Below are 23,599 nucleotides of genomic sequence, written 5' to 3' on the forward strand. Positions count from 1 at the left end.
GCATGTCAAAAAAGCTTATTATTTATTTCAAATGTTTTGATACATCACGGCAGTTTTTCAAATTGTAATCACTCCACTTTTTCATGTGGTTATTTACTTTATTAATTTTGGCACACATGTCCTTATCAGTCTAGTTCATATTCTAAACTCCAATATTTAATGTTCTTCCTGAATCAGGAGGAACACAAGCCTGACTTTTAGTGCCAGATAAGATTCTAACAATAACCGGCTCATGTTAATCAGCCTCATACTAGCAGATGTTCAATAATGTTTTCCCCAACTCTTTGCCATCCCGTGGAACTGCCTACATAGATGACCATTTAGCTGATAATATACCGCAGAACACGTAGGTTCTGTTGTAGTGTGTGAGCTTGGGGTGATCCGGTCTTAAGATGTTTTTTAATCTCCTCTGTCACTTAGTATTTGTACATTTTAGTTTGTACTGTCTTATCTTTGTGATAGGGGCGAGTCAATGTTTCATTTTGGAATAATAATGTCTAGCGTAACTCTGCCCCTGACTATGATCCCTCGCAAACCCAGGTCCTGTGACTCGTATTCAAGAAGATTGCAGACACTTGTTGACTCTTGGAATCCAGTTCAAACTTACGTCCCTTGACCCTGAATGCTACTAAAACCAAGGATGCTTTTTCACAAACAGAGGGAAAAGCAGTTTTCCATAACCCCGTCCTTGTCACCTGGACTACCTAAAAGAAAGAATAAATCCTCATAGTTTTAGTAAAATTTTAATCCTTGTGATAACGCCTATAATAGATATAATGTAACTATTCACTAAAAACATTTTCCATCCTGATTGGCCTAACGTGTCCAAAGCCTAATCCTCAGCCCTGCAGTGTATAGGCCCCTATAACCTCCTATAACCGTTCTTATTTTCAGGGTCTCATAACTGCTGTAAAATGGAAGGCTATTACCAAGCATTCACAGAATTTCTAAAACGCTGTATTATACAAAGACCCTGAGTACCAAAGTGTTTATAACCTGTTGATGAAAATGCTGATTTAAAGTAAAGCCTGAACAAGATAACTGTTTTCTAATCATCATATAAAATGCTTAGTAAATAAAGAGAGACTAAATACAATTTATAACGAAAATGGAACACCGATGGACGGCTGAATAAACAAGGGAATCTAACTTAGCTTGAAATGCCGCAGAGTGTTTTACCAATAAAACCCTACAACAGTGGTTCTCAAACTCTGGGCTGACCACGCTAGGGGCAAGTAACAAAAAGGGGACTCAAGATGTGAAAAAAAGAAAACAAGAATCAAAATATGAAAAATACATCTATTGAACCCAAAACAAATTGACTTAAACTACCTTCTGATACAGAAAAATAAATATAGAGATAGATAAATGTCGATACAAGTAGGTATAATAAAATATGCAAATAAAGTGTCAGGAGAATAAAATATGATTTTTTTCATGATTAGCAGGCCAAAGAACAGGCCATTTGAGAAAAAATAATCGTACATTTGTGTTGTAAGCAGAATCTGAATGACTTGGGCCGGCAAGAAAACATATAGGGTAAAAGATATCAGATGTCTCCGTTCCTTTAGGGACTTTATACTGGCTATTCTCATTTAAAAGGAGTACAGAAATTAAGTTCTGTGCTATGTTTGGGGTGGATGTGATCAGAAAGGCACTGATGGTTCCAAAGAACTCTTTGGGAAACAAGGATTTTTCTTATAACGTTTTACAATCTGGCCTTTACAAAGATGCTTTTAGACGCTTTATTTTCTAAAGATGCTTTATTTTCATGTTAAAGCAACCGGTCCTTTTACTTGGCTACTGAACATGTATTTTTTTCACTAGCACTTTAGTGTTTCATTAAGAATTACCCGAATATCTGATCATTAGTTTAAGAAGAAAGAGTAATTAGCTCTGCTAGTTTGTGAGCTATACAGCGTGCTGAGCGGTTGGCTCCCATTTACGAGGTCACTAGCATGAGCTAAAGCTGCTGATTTTAAAACATGATTTTAGTTCGATGAACTTCGAGGGGCAAAAAGGGCTACTTACATCCCCTGCCTCTAGTTAAACCAGCACCCTCACTACGGCCTCCTGTGCATTCTTATAAATCTCCGTTTAAACTCACAAGTGTATTTACAGAGTCTTCCTTTGTCCAAAGGCTCCTAGGTGATAGAAATGAGCTCAGCAAAACACTAAAATCACTGATCGCAGCAAATCCTAAAACACACGTGGAATCTGTCTCTCTTGTGCGGTGTGGGGTTACTTTTAAAAATATCTTCATTATATTATATATACAAAATGAATACCCAAACATGTTATATAGTGTAAGGGACGGCAGGCATGGGCCGGCATCTCGACATGTACAGGACCTTGTTCATTAGCCTGGGTGCAAGCCCCTATTAAACTGAGGCCACAGAAGGAATAGAGAGCTTTTACAGGCAGAAGTGTTAAAAAGAGACACAAGGCGTTTGTAGCACGAGACTGCTCCATGTCTTTAAAGGTGATAAATCAAAGTTTAGGTTTGTACATGACATAATCCTAACAAATTCCTGAGACTAGCAGCCGGTGATCTCTCCGAGGGTCACCCAGTGGGGGTGGGTGATCGAAACGGGCGGCCTCAGTTGTTTGCATGCGAACTCACAGAGTCCTTCCCCCGATTGAGGTGCTTGCAGAGCCTGACTTTACTTTCTGTGGGTAGAGAGAGAGAGCAGGGGTCGGCTAAAAGCTGACAGGGTCTGCCGCTTGGTCTTTCTCTCTGGGAAATCAGCTTCATTGCTAAAACTGTTTTTTACTGCAGAGTCTGTCACTGAGAAACCTGATTTAGCGGAAGTGTGAATTCGGCCCCTGCTGGAACCATCAGCCCCTCCCTGAGCCATGCGGCCGCTTGCTTCCACAAGATGTTTCCTTAGGGTCAACTGAAGATACCTGTATTTAAAATGTGGGGTGAGTTTGAAGAGAAAAGGGTTTGTTTTAGATCGATTGTTATACAAATTATATTAAGTATTATAATTACAAATTATACAGCCCAGGCTAGATTTTTTAGACGTCTCAAAAGTGATCTAAAAGGGAACTACGGTATATTATTTAACTAGGTGTGATTTTTAAAGGGCTGAACTAGTAGTTATCTCAAGCTTTACAAGCTAATCTTTAAAAATCCCTTAACTTTAAAAGATCCATCCGTCATGGGCAGAGGGTCTGCGCGGTGTTCACACTTTATTTTATTTTATGACACTGTGTATTTGACCTATAATCTTCTCTTGCCTGTCATGGAGCTCTGTCTAATTACCTGATGTTACAGGAATTGGGAAGTGATGAACTATTTTGGTAAGAATATGTTTTAAGGTCTACATAAGTAAGAGTATAAAGGGGAAAAGTGTCACCCTAGGGCCCTCCCACGACAAAACAAAAATCATAATTGGGCTTTTCTGTTTTAACTTTTAATTAAAAATAGTAAAATGATTTCTAATTATCATCTGTGTTAATAGAAATAATTTCAGTTTTTTTTTTTGAGTAGACAGAAAATATCAAAATTTTGTGCTAGTGTAACAGTAAGTGCTTTTACATGCATGTACAAAACTGGGATAAGGTAGAAAACCTGCTTCCTTATAAACCTCCGTTAAATGCACAAGTGTATTTAGAGAGGTTTCTTTTGTCAAAAGGCTCCTAGGTGATAGAAATGAGCTGAGCAAAAAAAAAAATAAAATTCATCACTGACCGCAGCAAATCCTAAAACACACGTGGAATCTGTCTCTCTTGTGCGGTGTGGGGTTACTTTTAAAAATAACTTCATTATATTACTCACACGTCTAAAATCACCCGGATTTTGGGTTACTATCCTGTATTAAAATAATTACATTTAGTGAAATGAATGAATAAAACACCGTTACAGTAATTTCCTGGAGTCTGTCTCTAACCGGCTGTCCAAATGAGAGTTTATAAAGCAAAAATGTTTTGTTATCTCAACCTTTTAAAACAGGCGGCTCCGTACAGAGAGAGGCCGTTTGAAAGAGTAGGCATTTCACAAGCGGTCCCTTCTGCAAGTAGTTCAGAATACTTTTATTAGGTCAGAGTTACTGCACCACCGGCCTGCGCTTTAAAGCCACTCCTGAATATTCTCAATGGAGAGGGTCCGTAAGGTTAAGCTCTGTATATAAGAGAACATTTTTGATATCAGCCACCAATCAGCCCAGGCTAGATTTTTTAGACGTCTCAAACGTGATTAAAAAGGGAACTGCGGCATATTATTTAACTAGGTGTGATTTTTAAAGGGCTGAACTAGCAGTTATCTCAAGCTTTACAAGCTAATCTTTAAAAATCCCTTAACTTTAAAAGATCCATCCGTCATGGGCAGAGGGTCTGCGGTCTCGAGCCCGTGTCTGCGCTCAGAGAGAGAGAGAGAGAGACAGAGCACACAGGCCTGATTGCAAGGGGGGTCTGCTAAAAGCGGGGCTGCTTGATTTCTTTTGAGAAACCGGCTCCATTGCTGGGAGTCTGTCACTGGGAACCTGACTCAATGTTGGTTGAGGAATTTCTGTGAGATGGAAAAGGATGGACCTGTAAGTGATAAAGCAAAGATGAGATAGATATTTTAATGGCGTGTTCATATTAAAATCATAGATAGAACCGAAGAAAATGCTTTGCTTTTTTATACAGCACTTTCAGAAGTGGCTGGGAAGTGGTGGGGAGCCCGGGGGGCCCAGAAACAGGGTGCGATCATGCTGACTGACTCAGACCGTGTCTTTGATCTCACAATTTATCTGTGTGCGAGATGGAAAAAAAAAAGCAGCTTGACTTAGTTTGAAGCAAAGATGAGATGTTTTAATGGTGTGCTCATCTTAAAATCGTAGATAGAACAAAATGCTTAGCTTTTTAGGCTTTCAGCAGGGAAATGTGGGGGACTGGGAGGTGTGGGGGACCGGGAAGTGTGGGGCACCTATGGTTAAATGCGGCCTGACTCAGACCGTGTCTTTGATCTGACAGTTTGTTATCTGTGTGTGTGAGCTGGAAAATGCAGGTTTTTGAAGCCAAGATGATATATTTTCATGTCTTAAAATCGTAGATAGAACAAAATGCTTAGCTTTTTATATGGCCTTTCAGAACTGGCCGGTAAGTATGGGGGGACTGGGAATTCTGGGGGGACCGGGCAGTGTGGGGAGGCCGGCCATCATCCTCGGTCGGTGCTGGGGCGACTTTAGGCTGGTCTGAGCGGTCAGGACAGACCCCAGGGCCTGTCTGGGCTTGTGCCGGAGAAAGGGCGGGGGCCGAGGCATCCCCCGGGCATGTCTGAGCTGTTCAGGACAGGCCTCGGGCATGCCCGAGCTTGTCGAGGTAAAGGCTGTCACTTGCCCGGGCTTGTCTTTCGGGAGAGGGGGGCGATGGGGAGTTCAAGGAGGGGGTAGACATCCATCAAACTGCCCTTGACAGTTTCCTGGGCAGGCAGGTGGGTGTGGGGTGGGAGCGGGTTCAAACAGGGGGCAGACATCCATCACACGGTCCGTTGACAGTTTATTTCTCCCGGCAGGTGCAATCCGGGTTCAAACAGCGGTCAGGCCTCCGTCAAACGGACCCTTGACAGTTTATGGAACCAATCAGGGGCCGGGGGAGGGTTCAAGGAGGAGTCGGGGAGGGGACGGAAGCCTTACACCAATCCGGACGCCGGGGCGGTGCCAACGGGCGAGAGAGGTCACGTGGAGGGGCGGGGATTCCGGCGTGGCGCCATCAGGAGGCGACGGGCGGACTTCCGGTCTTGCATCAGCGGGCGGCACTTCCGTGTGACGCCAGAGGGGCGGGGCTTAAAAGTCATTAATCATTATGATTGACAGCTCTAATTGCGATTTTGACAGTAGCCGCCCTGCTATAACTACTTAGCTGAAACAGCCACTTGTGACCTACCAACAGCAACCTGAAACCTACTTGGTTAAGAAACATTGGTCTAGGATATTCTCGTGCTGTTGTAATGTGATATTCATTCATTTACTTAGAGAAGAAAAGTTACGTTTATACACTTCCTGTTAATTTGAGATCACTCAACATGGGTGTTGGACTCTGTGAAGAAGTAGGATACTGTATTAAGTTACAGATGGGTAACCCATTCGAAAAACTAGAAATTGGCATGTCAGTTGTTTGAAGATGATGTTGTACCCTTAGCCTTATTAGACTGATATATGAAGAGGTTCAATGCGAAGCGAGACACAGTCTGCAAGAGAATTTGCATCTCCTAATCTAAGGTTATGGTGCTTTCTCAGAATAGAGTGCCATGTTCCATACAGATAAGGGTGAGCAGTGCCGCAAGAGGTGAAGATGAAGTCCCTCAAGGTTTTGTTCAAGGAAGAGTGTAAATGGTGATTATATTATTGACCTAAGTAAAAAGTGCAGATTGAGCAGCTTTTGGGAACTTTGCATCAAACAGTTACAGTGAAGCCTGAGGAAGGTCCATGAATAAAGCTGTTGATTTACTACTAAGTCAAGTAGATTTTATTAAAGATAGTATCTACAAATACCATTCTACTAGCCTTCTGGTTAACCTATGCTTCTATAGTTATGAAAATGAAACAGTGTTGCGCTTTTTTTTTTTTTTTTTATACAGTAGGGAAAGTGCATGTAACACTGCAATTGACATTTATTTAATGATAGGAGCAATAGATAGTATGGACTAATGTGCTGCTCTGACTGTCTAATAGAGAAAAGCGAGTGAAGCAGGCTATACATTATGACTTTCATTTGACTATACTTGGTAACAGGATTGTGACTCACTGCTCTCAAATACTAACACAAACGTGTAACTGACCTGAACAATTTGCAGAAAGCTTCATTAGGTGTTTTTGAGACTTCATTTAACTAAACTGTTCTTTTCATTTTCTTGTGTGCATTTTCTGAATCACTCTGTTTAATTTGATTTTAGTGTTTTTACAGTCTGGCATCTATTCTATTACAGGAGAGAAAAAAACTTTTACAGAAAGTGCTTTTTAACTAGTGCATAAAAAAGACCTCATCCCTCTTAAAGCAAACACAGGAACACAGAACCACAGCTTTCTATCTGTTCCTGTTGCTACTAGTTTGTCTGACTGCTACTAGTAACGCCGAGAAGCTAAATCGCTTATTCTTTGTCTAGGTGTGGTCCCTTAAGGGCACAACATGGTCCTCTTGTGAAGGTATCTTTTGGTGTTACAACTAACTTGAAGTAAAGGTGAAAAGAGTTCTGGAGATGGCTAAGCTAAGACACTTTGACAGACTTAAAATCATATTTTTGAAACAAGAAGGCTACAGTCAGTGAGCAACAGCACATTAAGATTTTTTTGTGCATCACACTTTCATAAAGGATTAGAACAAATGAGACAAGATGAAGAGAGGAAATGCAGAAGAAGACCTAAAACATTACCTTAATCTGATGAATAAGACATAAAGGCAACTTCCTTAAAGAACAGAAGAAGCCCCAGTGAAGTGCTTGCTCAGCACCTGATAGACTTACCTGACACCAAACAACAGATGTCAGCTATGCAAAGAAATGTAAAAAGAAATTGACATGCATGATGTGTGTCAGATAGAAAAAAACATTCCTGAAGAAAGAACACATGCAGAAAAGATTGCAGCAGGTAAAAGAAAATAAATTACTGAATGACAACCAGTGACAGAAAGCATTACGGGGAAATTAGTCCAAAAGCAAATTTTTTGGTTCACAAGGACTCTAATATGTCAGAAGAATAGTTGACAAGAAGTACGTTGATCTCTACTTATTGCCTTCTCTGTCGAAAGTTGGTAGTGCTTTCTTGTTCTGGTGGCGAATTTCAGTTAATGGTGTAAGGGATATGATAAGAATTGATAGAAAGATGATTGCTATTGAATATAAACATGCTATACTTTTAGGAAAACAACTTATTCTCAAATACTCTTAACTTTCAGCATGATAATGACCCCAGACCAACACAAGGATGACATACTGTACTTGGACATGAAATCTACAGATAGAATACATATAGTAATTGACTGGCCACCTCAGTAGCTTGACCTCCAATTAACTGAACTGTGTGTGATCACTTGGAGAGGAAAAAGAATAACAAAACAAGTTAAAAGAAGCAGTATACTATATATTTCTATTATCGCCTTACAAATCATGCAACACACTATAAATTCAGTAAGTTAATATGAGCCTGTGGGTGTTTCTTGCCTGGCATGCTATTGGGTTTTGAAGAAGCCCTATTATCTGCACACAAAAATCAAGTCTATTGAACATGTTTTTGAATGAATAATACAAGTGTTCTCAAAAGGTGAGTTTTCAAATTAACCCATGCAGAAGAAACTCTGATTTACCCTTTTAAAGAAATTCACTATAATTGATCACAAGGCTTTTCTTCTTCCCTAAAGGCACCAGAGAGAAACTAAAATGCAGCTTACCTGAGGAATTTTGCCTCCTCGCTAGTAACAGAAGCACTGGTTTCTGCTGTAGCAGCTTGGCTCTTCAATAGATTCAGCTCAGCTTGTACCTTCAAGAACAAAAATTCAACATAAAACATGCATAATGATTACCTCTAATATCTACTGTCATCTCACTGTGAATAAACATTAGCACACACCCAAATAACGAGAGCTCATACTTTATAACGTAATTAGCTGTTTTTTTTTACGTTTTTTTGTGTAAATATATCTACACAGTAAACATTTACAACAAAGAATATGAGAAACATCTGTAATACATTGATTGCATAATTTGACATAGAAGACTGAAGGGTCTATTAAAAATGAAGACAGAGAAATGAAAATCTGTTTAACAAAAAGGGGACAAGAACAGCCATAACAAATTCAAAACAATGAAGGAAAAGGTTTAATGCCCACTGTTTTTGCTTGTCCTCCAGGCAAAGAACATAGAATTGATTAATTCCTACTCTAGTCACCTAACTGAGTTGCAAAGATTATTCCAGGTTAACTTTACTAGATTATAGTACAAGAAAAATAAAATTATTACAAAACTGAAATGACTGCTACAAGGTCACGGTTCACCAAGAAAATTACCATAATTCGCTGCAATCACTACAGCATTTAAGTAATTTGACAACTGCTAGTCCAAATGTGTAGCAAACCAAGAATGCCACAAAGACAACTTATTCTGCTGTGCAAGCAATGACAACAGAAAAGTAGACACGAGTGAAACACAGCAGCCTCATTTGCAGAAACTTCTTGTCATGTCACTGATGAATCTATAGACAGGGCGGCATTTTATGACATGAAAGCCTATACGGTTAAATTAAGAAAATTCTGTTAGATCAACAGCTTTATGAATTGAAAATGTGTATGGAAGTTAATTTTCATAACAAACAATAACTCAAGTGCACATTAACATCAACATATTACAGCTTCATTATAAAATTGAAATTTAAAAATACAAATAGTCTCAATTATGATGATCACAAAGTTAGATAAATGGTTTCCTAAAAGCATCATATTTAACTACACAAGTCGGTGGATACCTATACAGTATATCGAACTAACCACAAGCATCATGATTTTGATGACATTCAAACAAAAATGCACAAAAAGAAAAACAAAAAAAGTTCTTCTTAATCAATCAGAAAAGTTGCTGTCTTACAGCACTGATCTCTTGGTCACATGGGTTTCCGTTGGTGGCTCCAGTGCCTTATACTGCTCAAAGGACATCAACTGGCTACACTCAACTGGCCTAATATGTGGAAATACGGATGTACAAGTCGGCCGTCCAGTAGACTGGCATCCTATCCAACCCTTGTCCCTGCCTTACACACAAGGCTACAAGGATAGTCTCTGGCACTTAACAACCCTGTACTATAAAAAAGTCAGGTTGAAAACTGATGCATTGAAATATTCTAGGCTGTTGACTATTCACATTTATGAAAATGAGAAAATATTTTACAGTTGTCCATTTCAAGAGCGTATACCTTTAAATGCAGACTGGGGCTAAAGAGTCTGCGACTATAAAATTGGTATATTTCAGCTGACAATGTGTTTTCTATATATCACGACAGAATAGCTGTATGAGTAAATTTAGGACTGGCATACAGTTGCATGTGGTTTCAATCATTTTGTTTTATAGATTTTTTTTTTTAATCTATATTATATTATAGGTACAACAAATGAAACCTTAGGATGGTTCACATTAAAAGAATAAATTGTGGATTTAAATTCTAAAACAGCAGAAGCCTCTCGATCTGAAGTGCAAGGGGATGCTCAAAGTGCATCTGTGATAAACAATAAAGGTTGTTTATTATCTTTTTTTTAATCCAGGAATCATTAGTGCCTTTTAGAAATCCAGCTCCAGTAACCTAAAAGATGCACTCAAGAAGACTGATAAACCCCCAAGGTGCAGGGATAAATGTTTATCAGAATGTTCCCACACATATCCATTCAGTAATTAGCTTCAAAGCATACAAATCACTTCATCAAGAGTACAAGTGCATATAGTTTGTTTTAATCATACCTTGAATTAAATTGTTTCATTGAAGGTCAGCCAATAATAAGGCAATGTGTAAAAACTTCTTCCTTTCAATATTCACCTGCAAGCATTTCCACATATATAACAAGTTTTTAAAGTCTATTAATTTATGAGGAAAAAAACGTAACTAACCACAAGCTCATTTCATTTCATTTTCTAACCCACTATCCCTTGAGGACTGTGGCTTAAAAGGCAGTTACCACACTCCTTGTTGCCAAAAGCTCTCAGGCTGTCAAAGAGTTATAATCCTGCCAGTCTTTCCCTGCTCTCAATGGATTGTATACATTACAGTCACTGGAAATCCAAATCAATTCAACCACCTCCTTTAACTCTGAGGTTCTGTAAGATTTACAGTTTTATGCAGAAATTTTTTTCAGACACAATGTCATTGATAAGAACTCTATGTAAAACTCATTAACGACGGGAAAAAACGAGGGATCAGACTTTATGGTTAATTGAAAGCATTTTCCATGAGATTAACTCCTGCTTAACTTGCAATGTCTTACACAACACCTGACTACCATTGCTGCACACATGCTGCACTACCATTGCTGCACACATATTACTGCCAATCTTACATTTTCTTTATTTTTTATTTTAGTAAACTATTAACAAGACCTCAATCAGACCGACGACGTTCATCTCATCTGCAGGGAATAACTAAATATTTTACAGAAACAAACTAGAATTTTAAGTTTGAATTCCTAAACCAACTGCTACACACCCAGCTGTGAGTTACTTATTTACATGCTTTGGGATCAGTTAAATATATATTTTTTTTACATGTGAAGAAAAAAAGGCACTTTTGACATTTTAAAAACTTTATCAATTAAAACAAAAAATTGTCAAGCATTTAGCACAGCATATTTATCTTACATTTAATAGCACACACATAGAGAATGTATTAAAATCTGAAGAACCCCTGTTTAATTTTTCTTTCTGTGTGAAAGAATTTGAAAAAATACATCACCCAGCAGAGTAATTTGTTTCTAAAATAGTGTTATTTGGATGAAACATTTGTCTTTCTTCTTTACCTGCTCCTTCTATACAATAAGAACTATATATACAGTCATGGCTGAAATTATCGCCACCCCTGGAGTTTTCCCAGAAAATACACCATTTCTCCCAGAAAATTGTTGCAATTACAAATGTTTTGGTATACACATGTTTATTTCCTTTATGTGCATTGGAACATCACAAAAAAACAGAGAAAAAAGTCAAATCTGACATCATTTCACACAAAACTCAAAAACCAGGCTGGACAAAATTATTGCCACCCTCAACTTAGTATTTGGTTGCATGCCCTTTGGAAAAAATAACTCCAATCAAGTACTTCCTATAACCATCAAAAAGCTTGTTACACCTCTCAAATGGAATTTCCAACCACTCTTCTTTGGCAGACTGCTCAAGGTCTCTCAGATTTGAAGGGCGCATTCTCCCAACAGCAATTTTGAGATCTCTCCATAAGTGTTCAATTGGATTTAGATCCGGACTCATTGCTGACCACTTCAGAACTCTCCAGTACTTCGTCTTCAACCATTTCTGGGTGCTTTTAGAGGTATGTTTGGGGTAATTGTCCTGCTGGAACACCCGTGACCTCTGATGCAGACCCAGCTTTCTGACATTGGGCCCAACATTGCGCCCCAATATCTTTTGGTAGTCTTCAGAATTCATGATGCCTTGCACACAGTCAAGGCATCCATCTTTTCTTCATAGGCCTCATTCCGTTTTCTTTAAACAGTAGAATGATGAGTTTTACCAAAAAGCTCTACTTTGGTCTCATCTGTCCACAAGACGTTCGCCCAGAAGGATTTTGGCTTCCTCAAGTACATTTTGGCAAACTCCAGTCTGGCTTTTTTATGTTTCTGTGTCAGCAGTGGGGTCCTCCTGGCTCTCCTGCCATAGCATTTCATTTCATTCAGATGTCGACGGATAGTTCAAGCCGACACTGTTGCACCCTGAGTCTGCAGAACAGCTTGAATACTTTTTGAAGCTGATTGGGGCTGTTTATCCACCATTCAGACTATCCTTCGTTGCAGTCTTTTATCAATTTTTCTCTTCCGTCCACGTCCAGAGAGATTAGCTACAGTGCCATGTGTTGTCAACTTCTTGATTACGTTGTGCACAGTGGACAAAGAAACATGAAGATCTCTGGAGATGGACTTGTAGCCTTGAGATTGTTGATATTTTTCCACAATGTTTGTTCTCAAGTCCTCAGACAATTTTCTGCTCTTCTTTTTGTTCTCCATGCTTAGTGTGGCACACTCAGACACGCAACAGAAACGTTGAATCAACATTTCTCCATTTTAATTGGCTTCAGTTGTGAGTGCTATATTGCAAGCACCTGTTTCTTGCCACAGGTGAGTTCAAACAAACTTCATATGCTTGAAATAAAACGATTTACCCACAATTTTGAAAAGGTGCCAATAACTTTGTCTGGCCCATTTTTGGAGTTTTGCGTGACATGATGTCAGATTTGGCTTTTTTCTCTGTTTTTTGTGTTGCTCCAATGCACACAAAGGAAATAAACATGTGTATACCAAAACACTTGTAATTGCAACAATTTTCTGCGAGAAATGGTGCATTTTCTGGGAAAATTCCAGGGTAGCCGATAATTTCAGCCATGATTGTAAATACAAAACAGCCCACTGGGTAAACAGAAGCAGCTCTTATTAAATTAAGGAGATTTCACTAACACAACAGGATAAGTACTGAGATTAAACTGGCCCTGAACTAGAATAGCTTTCTATCACTCATGCCAAAATATTTTCACATTATATCTCACCCCATACTGGGTAAGATTATGCCTATTTGATAAAATGAAAGGTAGATATAGGAATACCACCAGCTCTTGAAGCATCATACCAGTTTGACAGAAGAAATTTCATACCATGCTTATATATATTTTATTTCTGCTTGAAGTTTTATTCATAATTCCAGCTGTTCAAGAAGGCCTCTAAGTGCTGAATGGTTATTCAATTGAATTGACAAGAAGGCACTGTTAAAATGTATTTGAAAATGTTATAAAATGTATATTTGCATGCTAATATATTTCTCCACAGAAATATTTTAGATCAACTTACCAGACACATTAAACAGAGAATTATAAATTCAATTAGTAAGATATAATCTTGGATCTTTACAAAGCTGCTGCTACATTAACAGTGAAATTGTTTTGAGATTGTAACGTTAGGCTGAGCAAGGTTAAGCAACACAAGCTGGAAAATTAATCTGCTTTTCATTTTTTATCTTAAAATAAATTTTCCCAATACTTTCATCAAACAGTATAATGCTGATCCATCTGCACTGTCCTTTATACTGTGTAATGAAGAAGATGCCTAATATCTCATTCATCAGGAATGCTATGCTGTTTGCCTTTAAAAAGGCCTGTTGGCTGCACTTTGACATGACAAGATGAATCACCAAGAGCCAGGAGGTCCCACTGGACCACCTGCGTACCATCTGCCTTGGATATTTACTCTCACTGAAAATGAAGATATAGTGATGAGATGCGGAAGGTGTGACAAATGACCATGATTTCCAGACTCATCACTAATCCACGTAACAGGTTTCAATCCATCGAGGCAAACTGATTTCAACATGAAGCATTTTGTACTCCTCACATTACTGATGAAGGTCATTTCATTATTTAAACATTACTAGGCTATTGTGATGCTACAAGAGGTTTAATTAGTAAAAAAAATAAAAATATGATCTCTCTGCCAACATATCATAGACTTACACTATGAAAAGAAAGGCAAATCCAAAAAAAAACAAACAAGGCACATTTTTTTAAACCACTTATTTTCTATACAGAAAGGAAATAGTCACAAAATGAGGAAAGAAGTGTCACATTTCATCATAAGAACATTAGGAATATGCCTGGCAGACAAAACAATACAAAGAGCTAAAAGAAGTTAAAACTACAAAGACTATGAAAACACTTTACGATTATAAAATGCTGTCAGTGATTGTGAGATTACTTATTAGATAGATATGAAAAGAGAAATAAAGGATTTTATTACAGGCTAAATCTATGACTGAAGTTTATATTATAATTAATTACAAAAAGAAGCCATCTGGAGGTCTATTGCAATCATTAAATGAAAATTACTGGGTTATCCTGAAATATTTTACAGGGGAAACACTGCACTCAAAACAGAGTTATGCAAACAAACTGAAAAGATACATAAAAACAGTTAACAGAAAGTCCTCTCTTGAGTTCAAGCCACTGAAATAAAAAAATACCACTATTGAAGATGACATGCTGTAATGAGGGTCTTCTGATTATGAGGAGATTGAGCAGAAACTAGCAACTCGAGAATGAAAAGGAAAAAAAGAATAGAAAAATGCAAAATCAAAAAAAAACGGGCAAAGGCCAAAATATCTAAAACAGTCAGGGATATACTTGTCAAAAACAAAAGCACAAAGATGTACAGTAGTCAAAAAAGGTTCTAACATTTATATCTTTCTGGAAGCACAGTTCAGCTTTCTCGGGTGAGCACAATGACACAATATGCCACATGACCATCAAGTTATGAGGCCTGTAATGGGCATGAGAGGTACAAGCAATAGGGTTGTGGCCAAGCAAATCCATATACCACCAACCATCCAACAAACGGCAGACACAAAATGATGCTGCCATAATAAATATAAAATGACTACTACAAAAGCAAAGTGTAAGTGAAAAAAAAGTACAAAATTGTGCATATAAAATTGCAAAACTGAGGGCTACAACAGAGGGAGCAGGTGGTACTGAAGCAAAATATTACTGAGGTTTATATCTATCTATCTACGTGACCATCATCATCATCAAGCCCTTCCGTGAGAACCCTAAATCCAAAGAGGACTGTTTCATTTATGTTAGGTAGAATGCCCAGAGGGACTGGTATCATGGTCTGGAATCCCTACAGATTTTATTTTTCTCCAGCCGTCTGGAGTTTTTGTTTTTCTGTCCCCTGGCCATTGAACCTTACTCTTATTCGATGTTAATGTTGATTTATTTTTTATAATTATGTCTTTCATTTTTCTATTCTTTAATATGTAAAGCACTTTGAGCTACTGTTTGTATGAAAATGTGCTATATAAATAAATGTTGTTGTTGCTATCTATCTATATTATATATATATATATATATATATATATATATATATATATATATATAGAGAGAGAGAGAGAGAGAGAGAGACTGATATAGATACAAGTAGGGAGCCGGGCGGGACCTCACGAGTAGGGAGCGGCGAGACCTGTCGTGCGAGACCTCACGAGTAGGGAGCCAGGCGGGACCTCACGAGTAGGGAGCGGGCGGGACCTCACGAGTAGGGAGCCGGGCGGGACCTCACGAGTAGGGAGCCGGGCAGGACGTTTGATATTTTTGACAGAGTGATCACAGCTGTATGTGTTTTAGAGGGTACCTGATCATTGACAGAGATATCACGGCAACGTGCTCTTCTCCCCACGCGGGGGATGCTCTCCCATCAGAGCAGAACTTGTGGCAATGTTTGACATTGGAGCGTACCTACCTAATAGAGAATGTGCAGACTATAAAGCCAGAGAAAGGCCACAATGGGAATCAAAAACAGGTTTCTATTGCTTTGAGGAGGCAGGCAATATATTGACCACTAAGAACTGGCTATTTTTCTATGCATTAGTGCAGGTGATGCCAACTAAATAAATAAACTAATAAAAAAAGGCTGGTTCAATCTAAACTGGTAAAACAGAGGTCAGGTTGGAAAGCAGCTTACTATTCTAAACAAAGATTCTCACCTAAGACAACTGCTTTGCTGCTGGAGAACGATGTGAGGTTATTTCTACCTACAGTTATCAAAAGGCCTAGGTAAAAATATAAAAATTCTGATTGTTATTTTTCATTTAAACCATTAAATATCAATTCTTCAAAGTCTCAAGATCAATCTTGTGAATCTCTATCCTGCTTAATAACTATTTGCAGATTTTTGCTTATCTTAACTTTTTGAATCCAATCCAGTAGATGTCTCTAATGCACCTGTTAAGGCTTTCTATGAGTACTAGTAACCCTAGCTGTGGAATGAGGGGTGGGGCAGATACAGAGCCTAGTGTGATGATGCAGAGACGGCACCTATTGGGATGGGGTGCAAACATCTAACTATGCCAACGTAGATAATGTTTCATGAGTGGGTCAGAAATCCTAACCCCACCCATGTATGTGCACACCCCTCTGAGCTCTGCACCACACCTTACCGAGCTCCAGCCGCCCTAATTTGCGACAACTAAACATGCAAGGCGGCAGATTCCAATGTGACAGTCATATCTCCCTAAATTAAAAACAACTGAGTACCTGTGGCAGATGTGTTGCAGTCAAGTGCACTGTAGGTTAGTCACACCAGGAGCAATCTCACGGTGTACACAGTATTCAGTGCTGTCGAGATAGCTGGTTTTCCAAAAACCAATCAAGCATTTCCTATACGCTGTTCCATCATGTGACCGCATCAATAACAAGTTTGTTTTGGTAATTCCAAAAAGCATTGCTTCTATTTAAGCACATGGCTAGCTATACTTCTAAGGTAAAAACGCAACTCACCCAGCCAGCCTGCATTTTCAACGTGAGTGTGTGCGGAAAGCAGCCAACGTAAAGTAACTGCATAAGCTGTACCGTATGGATATTAGTTGCATTACCATTCACAATGGTTGGTTCTTTATCTTTTATAATAAATTTATCCAATGCCGCTCTTCATTTTAAAAAGCTTCCTTTTAGACTAAAGAGAAAACTGTAAAGACACATTTTTGAGACTAACACAACTGTTATATGTAAGCAACTGAAGATATGTCACATGTAGAATTATAATAAGACAGAAGTCTTCCAGCTGTATCTTTAATTTTAACTAATTCAAGATTATTTTAAATGTCCAATAGAGGAATAAATTGCGCTAACATTTCGGTTGAAGGGTGTTTACATGAAGATTCATAACACATGAATACATTACTGACTAACATTATTTAAGAAACAATATTTAATTATTTTATATATTATTTTCAGGATGATATACATATTTTATAAAGTAGATGCCATTACACTGTATTAAAACAAGGAGCTCTCCATAATATGTGTGGACTCTGATGTGGCGGTACATATGTTAGTTAAATTATAGTGAATTTTGAATGAGTGTAGTGCTGTGAAAAAGCTTTTTTTTTTTTTTTAAAAAAGAGCAATGATATTTTGTTCTACATCTTGCAAATTCTGATGTTAACTGTTCATTACTAATTAAGTATTTCTTCATAAATGTCATTCCATGCTTATGCCTATGTTATGAAGTCATTATTCATACACCCTTCAACTAAAGTGTTACTGAAATTTATCATATTATGTTAATATTCTCTACATATGGTTAAGTAACCTTTAAAAAAGTCACCATTTCAAATATATCAGTGCATGCTAATTCGGTTAAGATAAAATCGATATTGAATCAAATCGGGGCACTGTGAATGGGCAGCCCTAGTCATCAAGCTCCATAATGAGTCACCCCTCTGCTGAGGTAGTACTTCTCCGTGTGCCAGTTGGCACCGAACTGTTCTAGCAGACATCTTAACACTAGAATTACCAAAGCTTACGAAAAAACTCACACCCGCTCGCACCTCTCCATTCAGAGTCTTTTGTCTTGTAAATGTGTTGATAATACCAAGCAGCAAGCTTTGTCTTGTCTTTGTCAAAGTCTATATTGAATCTAGACAATGATAATGTACAATAAAAGCAATTAAACTATGCTAAAATGGGATTGTCCTACAATGATTTTACTAAATCCAGATATGGAGATTGGCCTACAAATATGGTTCCATACAACAGATGATCTAAAAACAGTAGGAATTGTAGGAAAGCTTTTATATGTTTTTAATTTGTTCTTCACCACCAGAGCCATAGTTTTGTCACATGTAGGTAACAGAATTCAAAGTACAAATCAAACACTTATCTGCTTTGTAGAGGTAAGCTTATGATGCAGCAGCACAACTTTGTGACTGTGCTTTATATTCTTTGGTGGCAGCAATCAACAATGACAGTGACACTGAAAGTAAAGGCTGATGTTGAAGAGATATACTCGCTTGGAAGTGACACTTTAGGTCATTGTTAAAATATTAACATCTCAGAATCAGCTTCCCAGAGGCCCACACTTGTTTCCATTTCTCTCTCTAACCTATATATTTTCCAACCAGACACTGAAAATATACTTGACACAAGCAAGCCTAGGTTATTCTATGCAGCATCCTAGTCTCACTTGAGCAGAGCTGCTGTCATTTGAGGACAATCTTTTTAGAATGACGTCAAGAATAATAAATTCTAATCATACAGTTAGAACCTCAGGTGAATTTCACTAGGTTATACTAATTTATGAGCTAACTCTTGAAAATTCTACCTCCACGACTTTAATAGAGCTGCTTTTTTCTGTAAAACACTTCTAGTACCTAGCTATACTGGGAAGACTCTAAAATTATATGCTTATGATCAAAATAAGAAAATCTACTATAAGTTAATGCAGCCATTTACATCAATAAGTCTAAAATGAACACATAGCTCTTCACTATTAGCTGGATATGCCTATTTCATATAAACACAATATACTTAGGAAGTATCCACACTAGGAAGTAAAGAAATGGAAGTTCTGTAGTATAAAACACCCTCACTTTCAAATGCAATTGAGTGTCCTTTACTCCATAAAAAAATAATTCACCATCAAAAACTATCCAACACCTTATAAAAATACCTCATTCTTATGTTTTGACAAAGTTGCTGCTCAAAAAGGTAGTCATACTGTTTGCTTTTTACATTGTAAAATGTTGGAAGTAGCACAATACTATAGTGCAGAGGTTTTAAGGCACTCTGATATAACTCCCACCTCTGACTCACTGTATAATCCTGACTTGATCATATAATTAACCTTAGAAGTTTGGTCTCATCCATTGTTGGAGATGAACAAGCAGGGAGGGAGCTCTGTTAGCAGTGGATATGTTTTAACCTTTTTTTATGTCATTTCAAGATATCCTTTATTTATTTATCCCAAGTGGATTTAATAATACTACATGCAAGTACATATAAATGTTAGTAGCAAACAAAGGGCTCAGAAGGAAAAGGAAAAAGATAAGGCAGCAAAAGCCCCATCAAAGTCTAAACCGGCCTTCATTTCACGGTACAACTTCCGAGAGACTGAACTGGAACAGATGGGCAAAGGTACAGATCTGCCAGGACCTGAAACTGCAGCATCGGCTCCAGCTGAGCGTATTAGTGGGAGCAAAACTGCGAGTGAGGCGGGCAAAGAGTATTCGTCGACTCCAGGAGGATCACTGGAGCAGTCTTTTTGTCCCCACTGTCAATTTCTGCTAATTTTCCTGCAAGTCTGAACTTGAAACTCTGCCTACAGAGATTAAGGAAGATCAAAACGCACTCTCCGAGCTGAAGGTAATGATCGTCAAGCTAAAGGGGAAGATAAATGATATAAGGAGAGATGCAAAGAAGAACAATAAAGAAATAAATAATGAAATAATGGTTCTAAATGAGAAAAATGAGAAACTGCATCAAGATATGAAAGACCTGGAGCAAAGTTTAATACTAGAAATACTGAAGCCTACGAAAAAACCTTAAATTCATTTCGCACCTCTCCATTAGCGTCTTTTATTTTACAAATGTGTTAATCAGCACAAGCAGCCTGGTATCCCATCTGCCCCGACTGCTGCTGCTCAACTCGGACAAAAAATTTTCCCACCTAGAGTCTTGTTAATCTGTGTGTGAGTTGCATGGTGTTGTATAGGGTAAATAATATATTGTTTTTTGGAACACATGCATTTCATGTGTGTTCCGTGTCTACAACGATCTATGTAAATGCAGGATGAAAGAAAATGTGAGAAATGCAAGAAATGTTGAACACATACCTAAAATAGTACTATAACATGAAAAAAGTTTCTAATGACACAATTTTAACATTAAGTGTATGATGCCTCAAGTCCAAATATACACTTTCACAAAAGGTACACACATAACAAAAGCTTTTAAACAAGAATATAACCGAAGAAAAAGAAATCAGGTTATGGTACGTTGCTGACACGATCGCTTGGGTGCTGCAGTGGTAAGAACTGCTCACTCATAATCAAGAGGTTGCGGGTTCAATTTCAGCTTCCCAAAGTGCGGCTCTTATTATTACTATTGTAAAATAAAAACATACATTTGATTAGAGTCTGTAACAGCTGGTGTAAAATTATGGTACTTGTAAAGGTAAGCATTTCTTAAATTTTATTCAGTTTTATTCTTTCAGTCACATTCACGCTCCCCCTGATCTGACACTACTGTTTTCAAATAAAGACGGGCCATAACAGAGGTGAAATCAGATGAGGGTTCTACATCGGAGAAAGAGAACAGAAGTCCTCCCCACAAGAAACATCCACTCACACATACAGGCGTAAAGGGGAAAGATGGCACAGTTTGGATGCAGCAAGAGGTCGGGTGTCATCCTGCCAGTCAGTCTGCCCCACACATGTCTTTCAAAGAAAATGCACGGCTTACAGAGCTCGCCAAGGTATCATGCAAACTTCTGTTTGTGATTATGTTTTGCGATAGTCTTTATATGAAAAACATGTATATATTTACCTATCTTCCTACAGCATAAAGTCACAAGTAGACTGCAGAGCTTTGTGTGTTTGATCGACAAGGGCATGTTTACAAATTACATTATGAGATTTTTCATAGACTTCAGGGATTCTACTGTTAAAAAAGTTTTTTACTGTTCTCCAGAAGTTTTGTATGTTTTGGTACATTAACAATTTACATGCAAAAGAGCTATATTGTTACATTATTATAGTGTTATTCTATTTACATTTAATTGTTATTAAATAAGTGATTAACCTGTGTTAGTACCATATTGTGTGCATGTTTCTGTGTATGGTGATATGAAAGGAGGGTGGGAGGGTTTGATAGATTTTCTTGCCTGGGGCAATAAATAGGTCAGAAACGGCTCTGACTAGAAGTATGGTGAATGATGTGCTACAGCCTCCAATACACTCTTCACTGAGAATCATCTTTGTGTCTTTATGTAATGCTATATAGAGTGAAACAAACACTTTTTTCTTACTCAATACTCCCTTTACTGCAGTTTCTTTAATTCTAGTCCTTCATTGCACATCAGCAATGCTATCCACTTCCCTGACAAAGAATCATACTGGTACTGCACTTTTTAATTATATATAGTGACACAACTGGCATAATGTGGCATCTACTAACACTTCAATAAAGTACAGAACCACTATTATACTTGTTAAAAAACCATCCGTGAAATTCATTTAACAATTATCCTCCTAAATAGTTCCCTCTTCTGCTAAACACATATTTTGTCACAGAGACAAAAACTGGTTAAGTTATACCCCTATCTCCCCCACCCATCCCCAAACCAAAAATACAATTTCAGAAAAATTAAACAGATTGCGCTTTAAAACGCTGTTACAACATCATTATCTGATTGAATTATAATTAATTAATCAATTTATCCATTCAATGAACCCATCCAATTGAAATGTAATGTATTAAAGGGCAGCAGTACCATATGAAAGGCAGAGAGTAACCCTAGGTGAAGCACCAGTCCATTTAATAAATACAAAAGGGAAACTTTATTTTAATATGAACAGAAACTTAGGATTTATTTAAAAGTTAAAACTTTACACACAAAATAGTTTAGTATACAAAAGATTAGGAGCCCCCCAGAAATGGCATATTCTGTATAATGTATCTAAGTTAACTGGGCAAAAAAAGATCAGCCTGTTTTACATGAAAGCATTTTGCTAAGCAAAGCGCTGTATAAGAGGATGGGTGATGTCTTTGCAAATAAAGCTGTCTAATAAGAAATGAAAATTTGAATTCAGAAGGCAATGTTGTGTCGCTTTCTGTTCCATTTGCATATCCTTGATACATTCGGTACACTAGACAAAATAGCCGTGCTCTATTTACTTTAGTCTGTGCTCTTCTAATATCCCTGCCATAAGTGATGCATCAGAACAGATTCACAGCTTTTAGAAGAAATCTATATTCTGTGCTAGTACATGCTCTAAACCCAGCAACTAATTCTCTATTCAGTACCTCTCTTGCAGGCATTGCACCACATACTTGAAAATGCATTAATCTGCCAACAACAATAAAATGTTGAGAGCCTACAAGGCCCCTCTCATCAACAACTCTTTTTTTTTTTTTGTTTTTTTTATACAGCAAACACCAAAAAAAGTACAAAAAAAATCCCCCTTCATGCATGTGAGAAGTACAACATTCCACTGTGCAAACAAACAAATTTAAGAAAAGAGAGAAAAATTCAAAATACAGTATACTGTTTATTGTAATAAGAAGTAAAAAGATTAATAAGAGGAAGCCACTGTGGAGGTAAAGGAGGTAAAATATAACATAAAGGCACATTTGATAAAAACAAAAACCTGTAAGAAGGAATGTACAAAGATAAAAAAAAATCCCCAAAAAAGTAATAATAAAAACCTAAAGCCTATTTATTATCAGGAAGATTTGTGCTTCCTTTTTGTTAGGTAACACAGTTTGTCCATTTGGCCACCTTTAAAAATATTCAACCACCCCCTTTCTCACTTCTGTCTCTTTTTCTCTAACACAGCTGACGAGAACCTTGGGTGCAAGGGAACAGTGGGCTACTAGATGAAGTGTAAGGCTGGTGTCCCAGAAGCAACAGCAAGACTGCCCCAGCTGTGACTATGCGGGTCTGCTCCATGCTCCCACTTCCTTCATGGGAGCTCTTTTGAACCCGACACCATCAGTAATGTAACCGGATAAGCTGGACAATGAGGACACTACATGAAGCAAAGGGAAAGGTGCAAAAGTGCTTTTATTATAAACAAAACCTAAACAGTGTCCAAATAAAGTGCAATACATCAAAATGTCCATAAATAAATAAATAGCAGCTCTCGGCATCAATTACAGATACGGACGATTCCTCACCTGTGCACTTGAGAGGAAACACGCTCCAGCCACACTACCACGCCGTCTCTGTCAGCTGTGAGAGAGGCGATTATTTATTTAAAAACTGGCCTTTTCTTCTAAGCCGAGGACCCGCTATACCACACAAGCACAGGGACTACATATAATAAAATACACCCAATATTCCAAAAACATGGCTTAAAATTTGAACAGTGAGTTTC

General features: G+C 37.8%; 1 protein-coding gene across 1 annotated transcript in view; it reads right to left on the reverse strand.

Moving 5' to 3' along the window:
- Positions 1 to 23,599, reverse strand: part of mad1l1 (mitotic arrest deficient 1 like 1) — an 898,611-nt gene that overhangs the window by 546,111 nt on the left and 328,901 nt on the right. Inside the window, exon 14 of the mRNA XM_039774048.1 lies at positions 8,374 to 8,462. Within this exon, the coding sequence (XP_039629982.1) occupies positions 8,374 to 8,462 (89 nt within the window). The remainder of the gene's footprint in view (positions 1 to 8,373; positions 8,463 to 23,599) is intronic.

The sequence above is a fragment of the Polypterus senegalus genome, chromosome 13 (assembly GCF_016835505.1).
Source record: "Polypterus senegalus isolate Bchr_013 chromosome 13, ASM1683550v1, whole genome shotgun sequence".
Taxonomy (NCBI): domain Eukaryota; kingdom Metazoa; phylum Chordata; class Cladistia; order Polypteriformes; family Polypteridae; genus Polypterus; species Polypterus senegalus.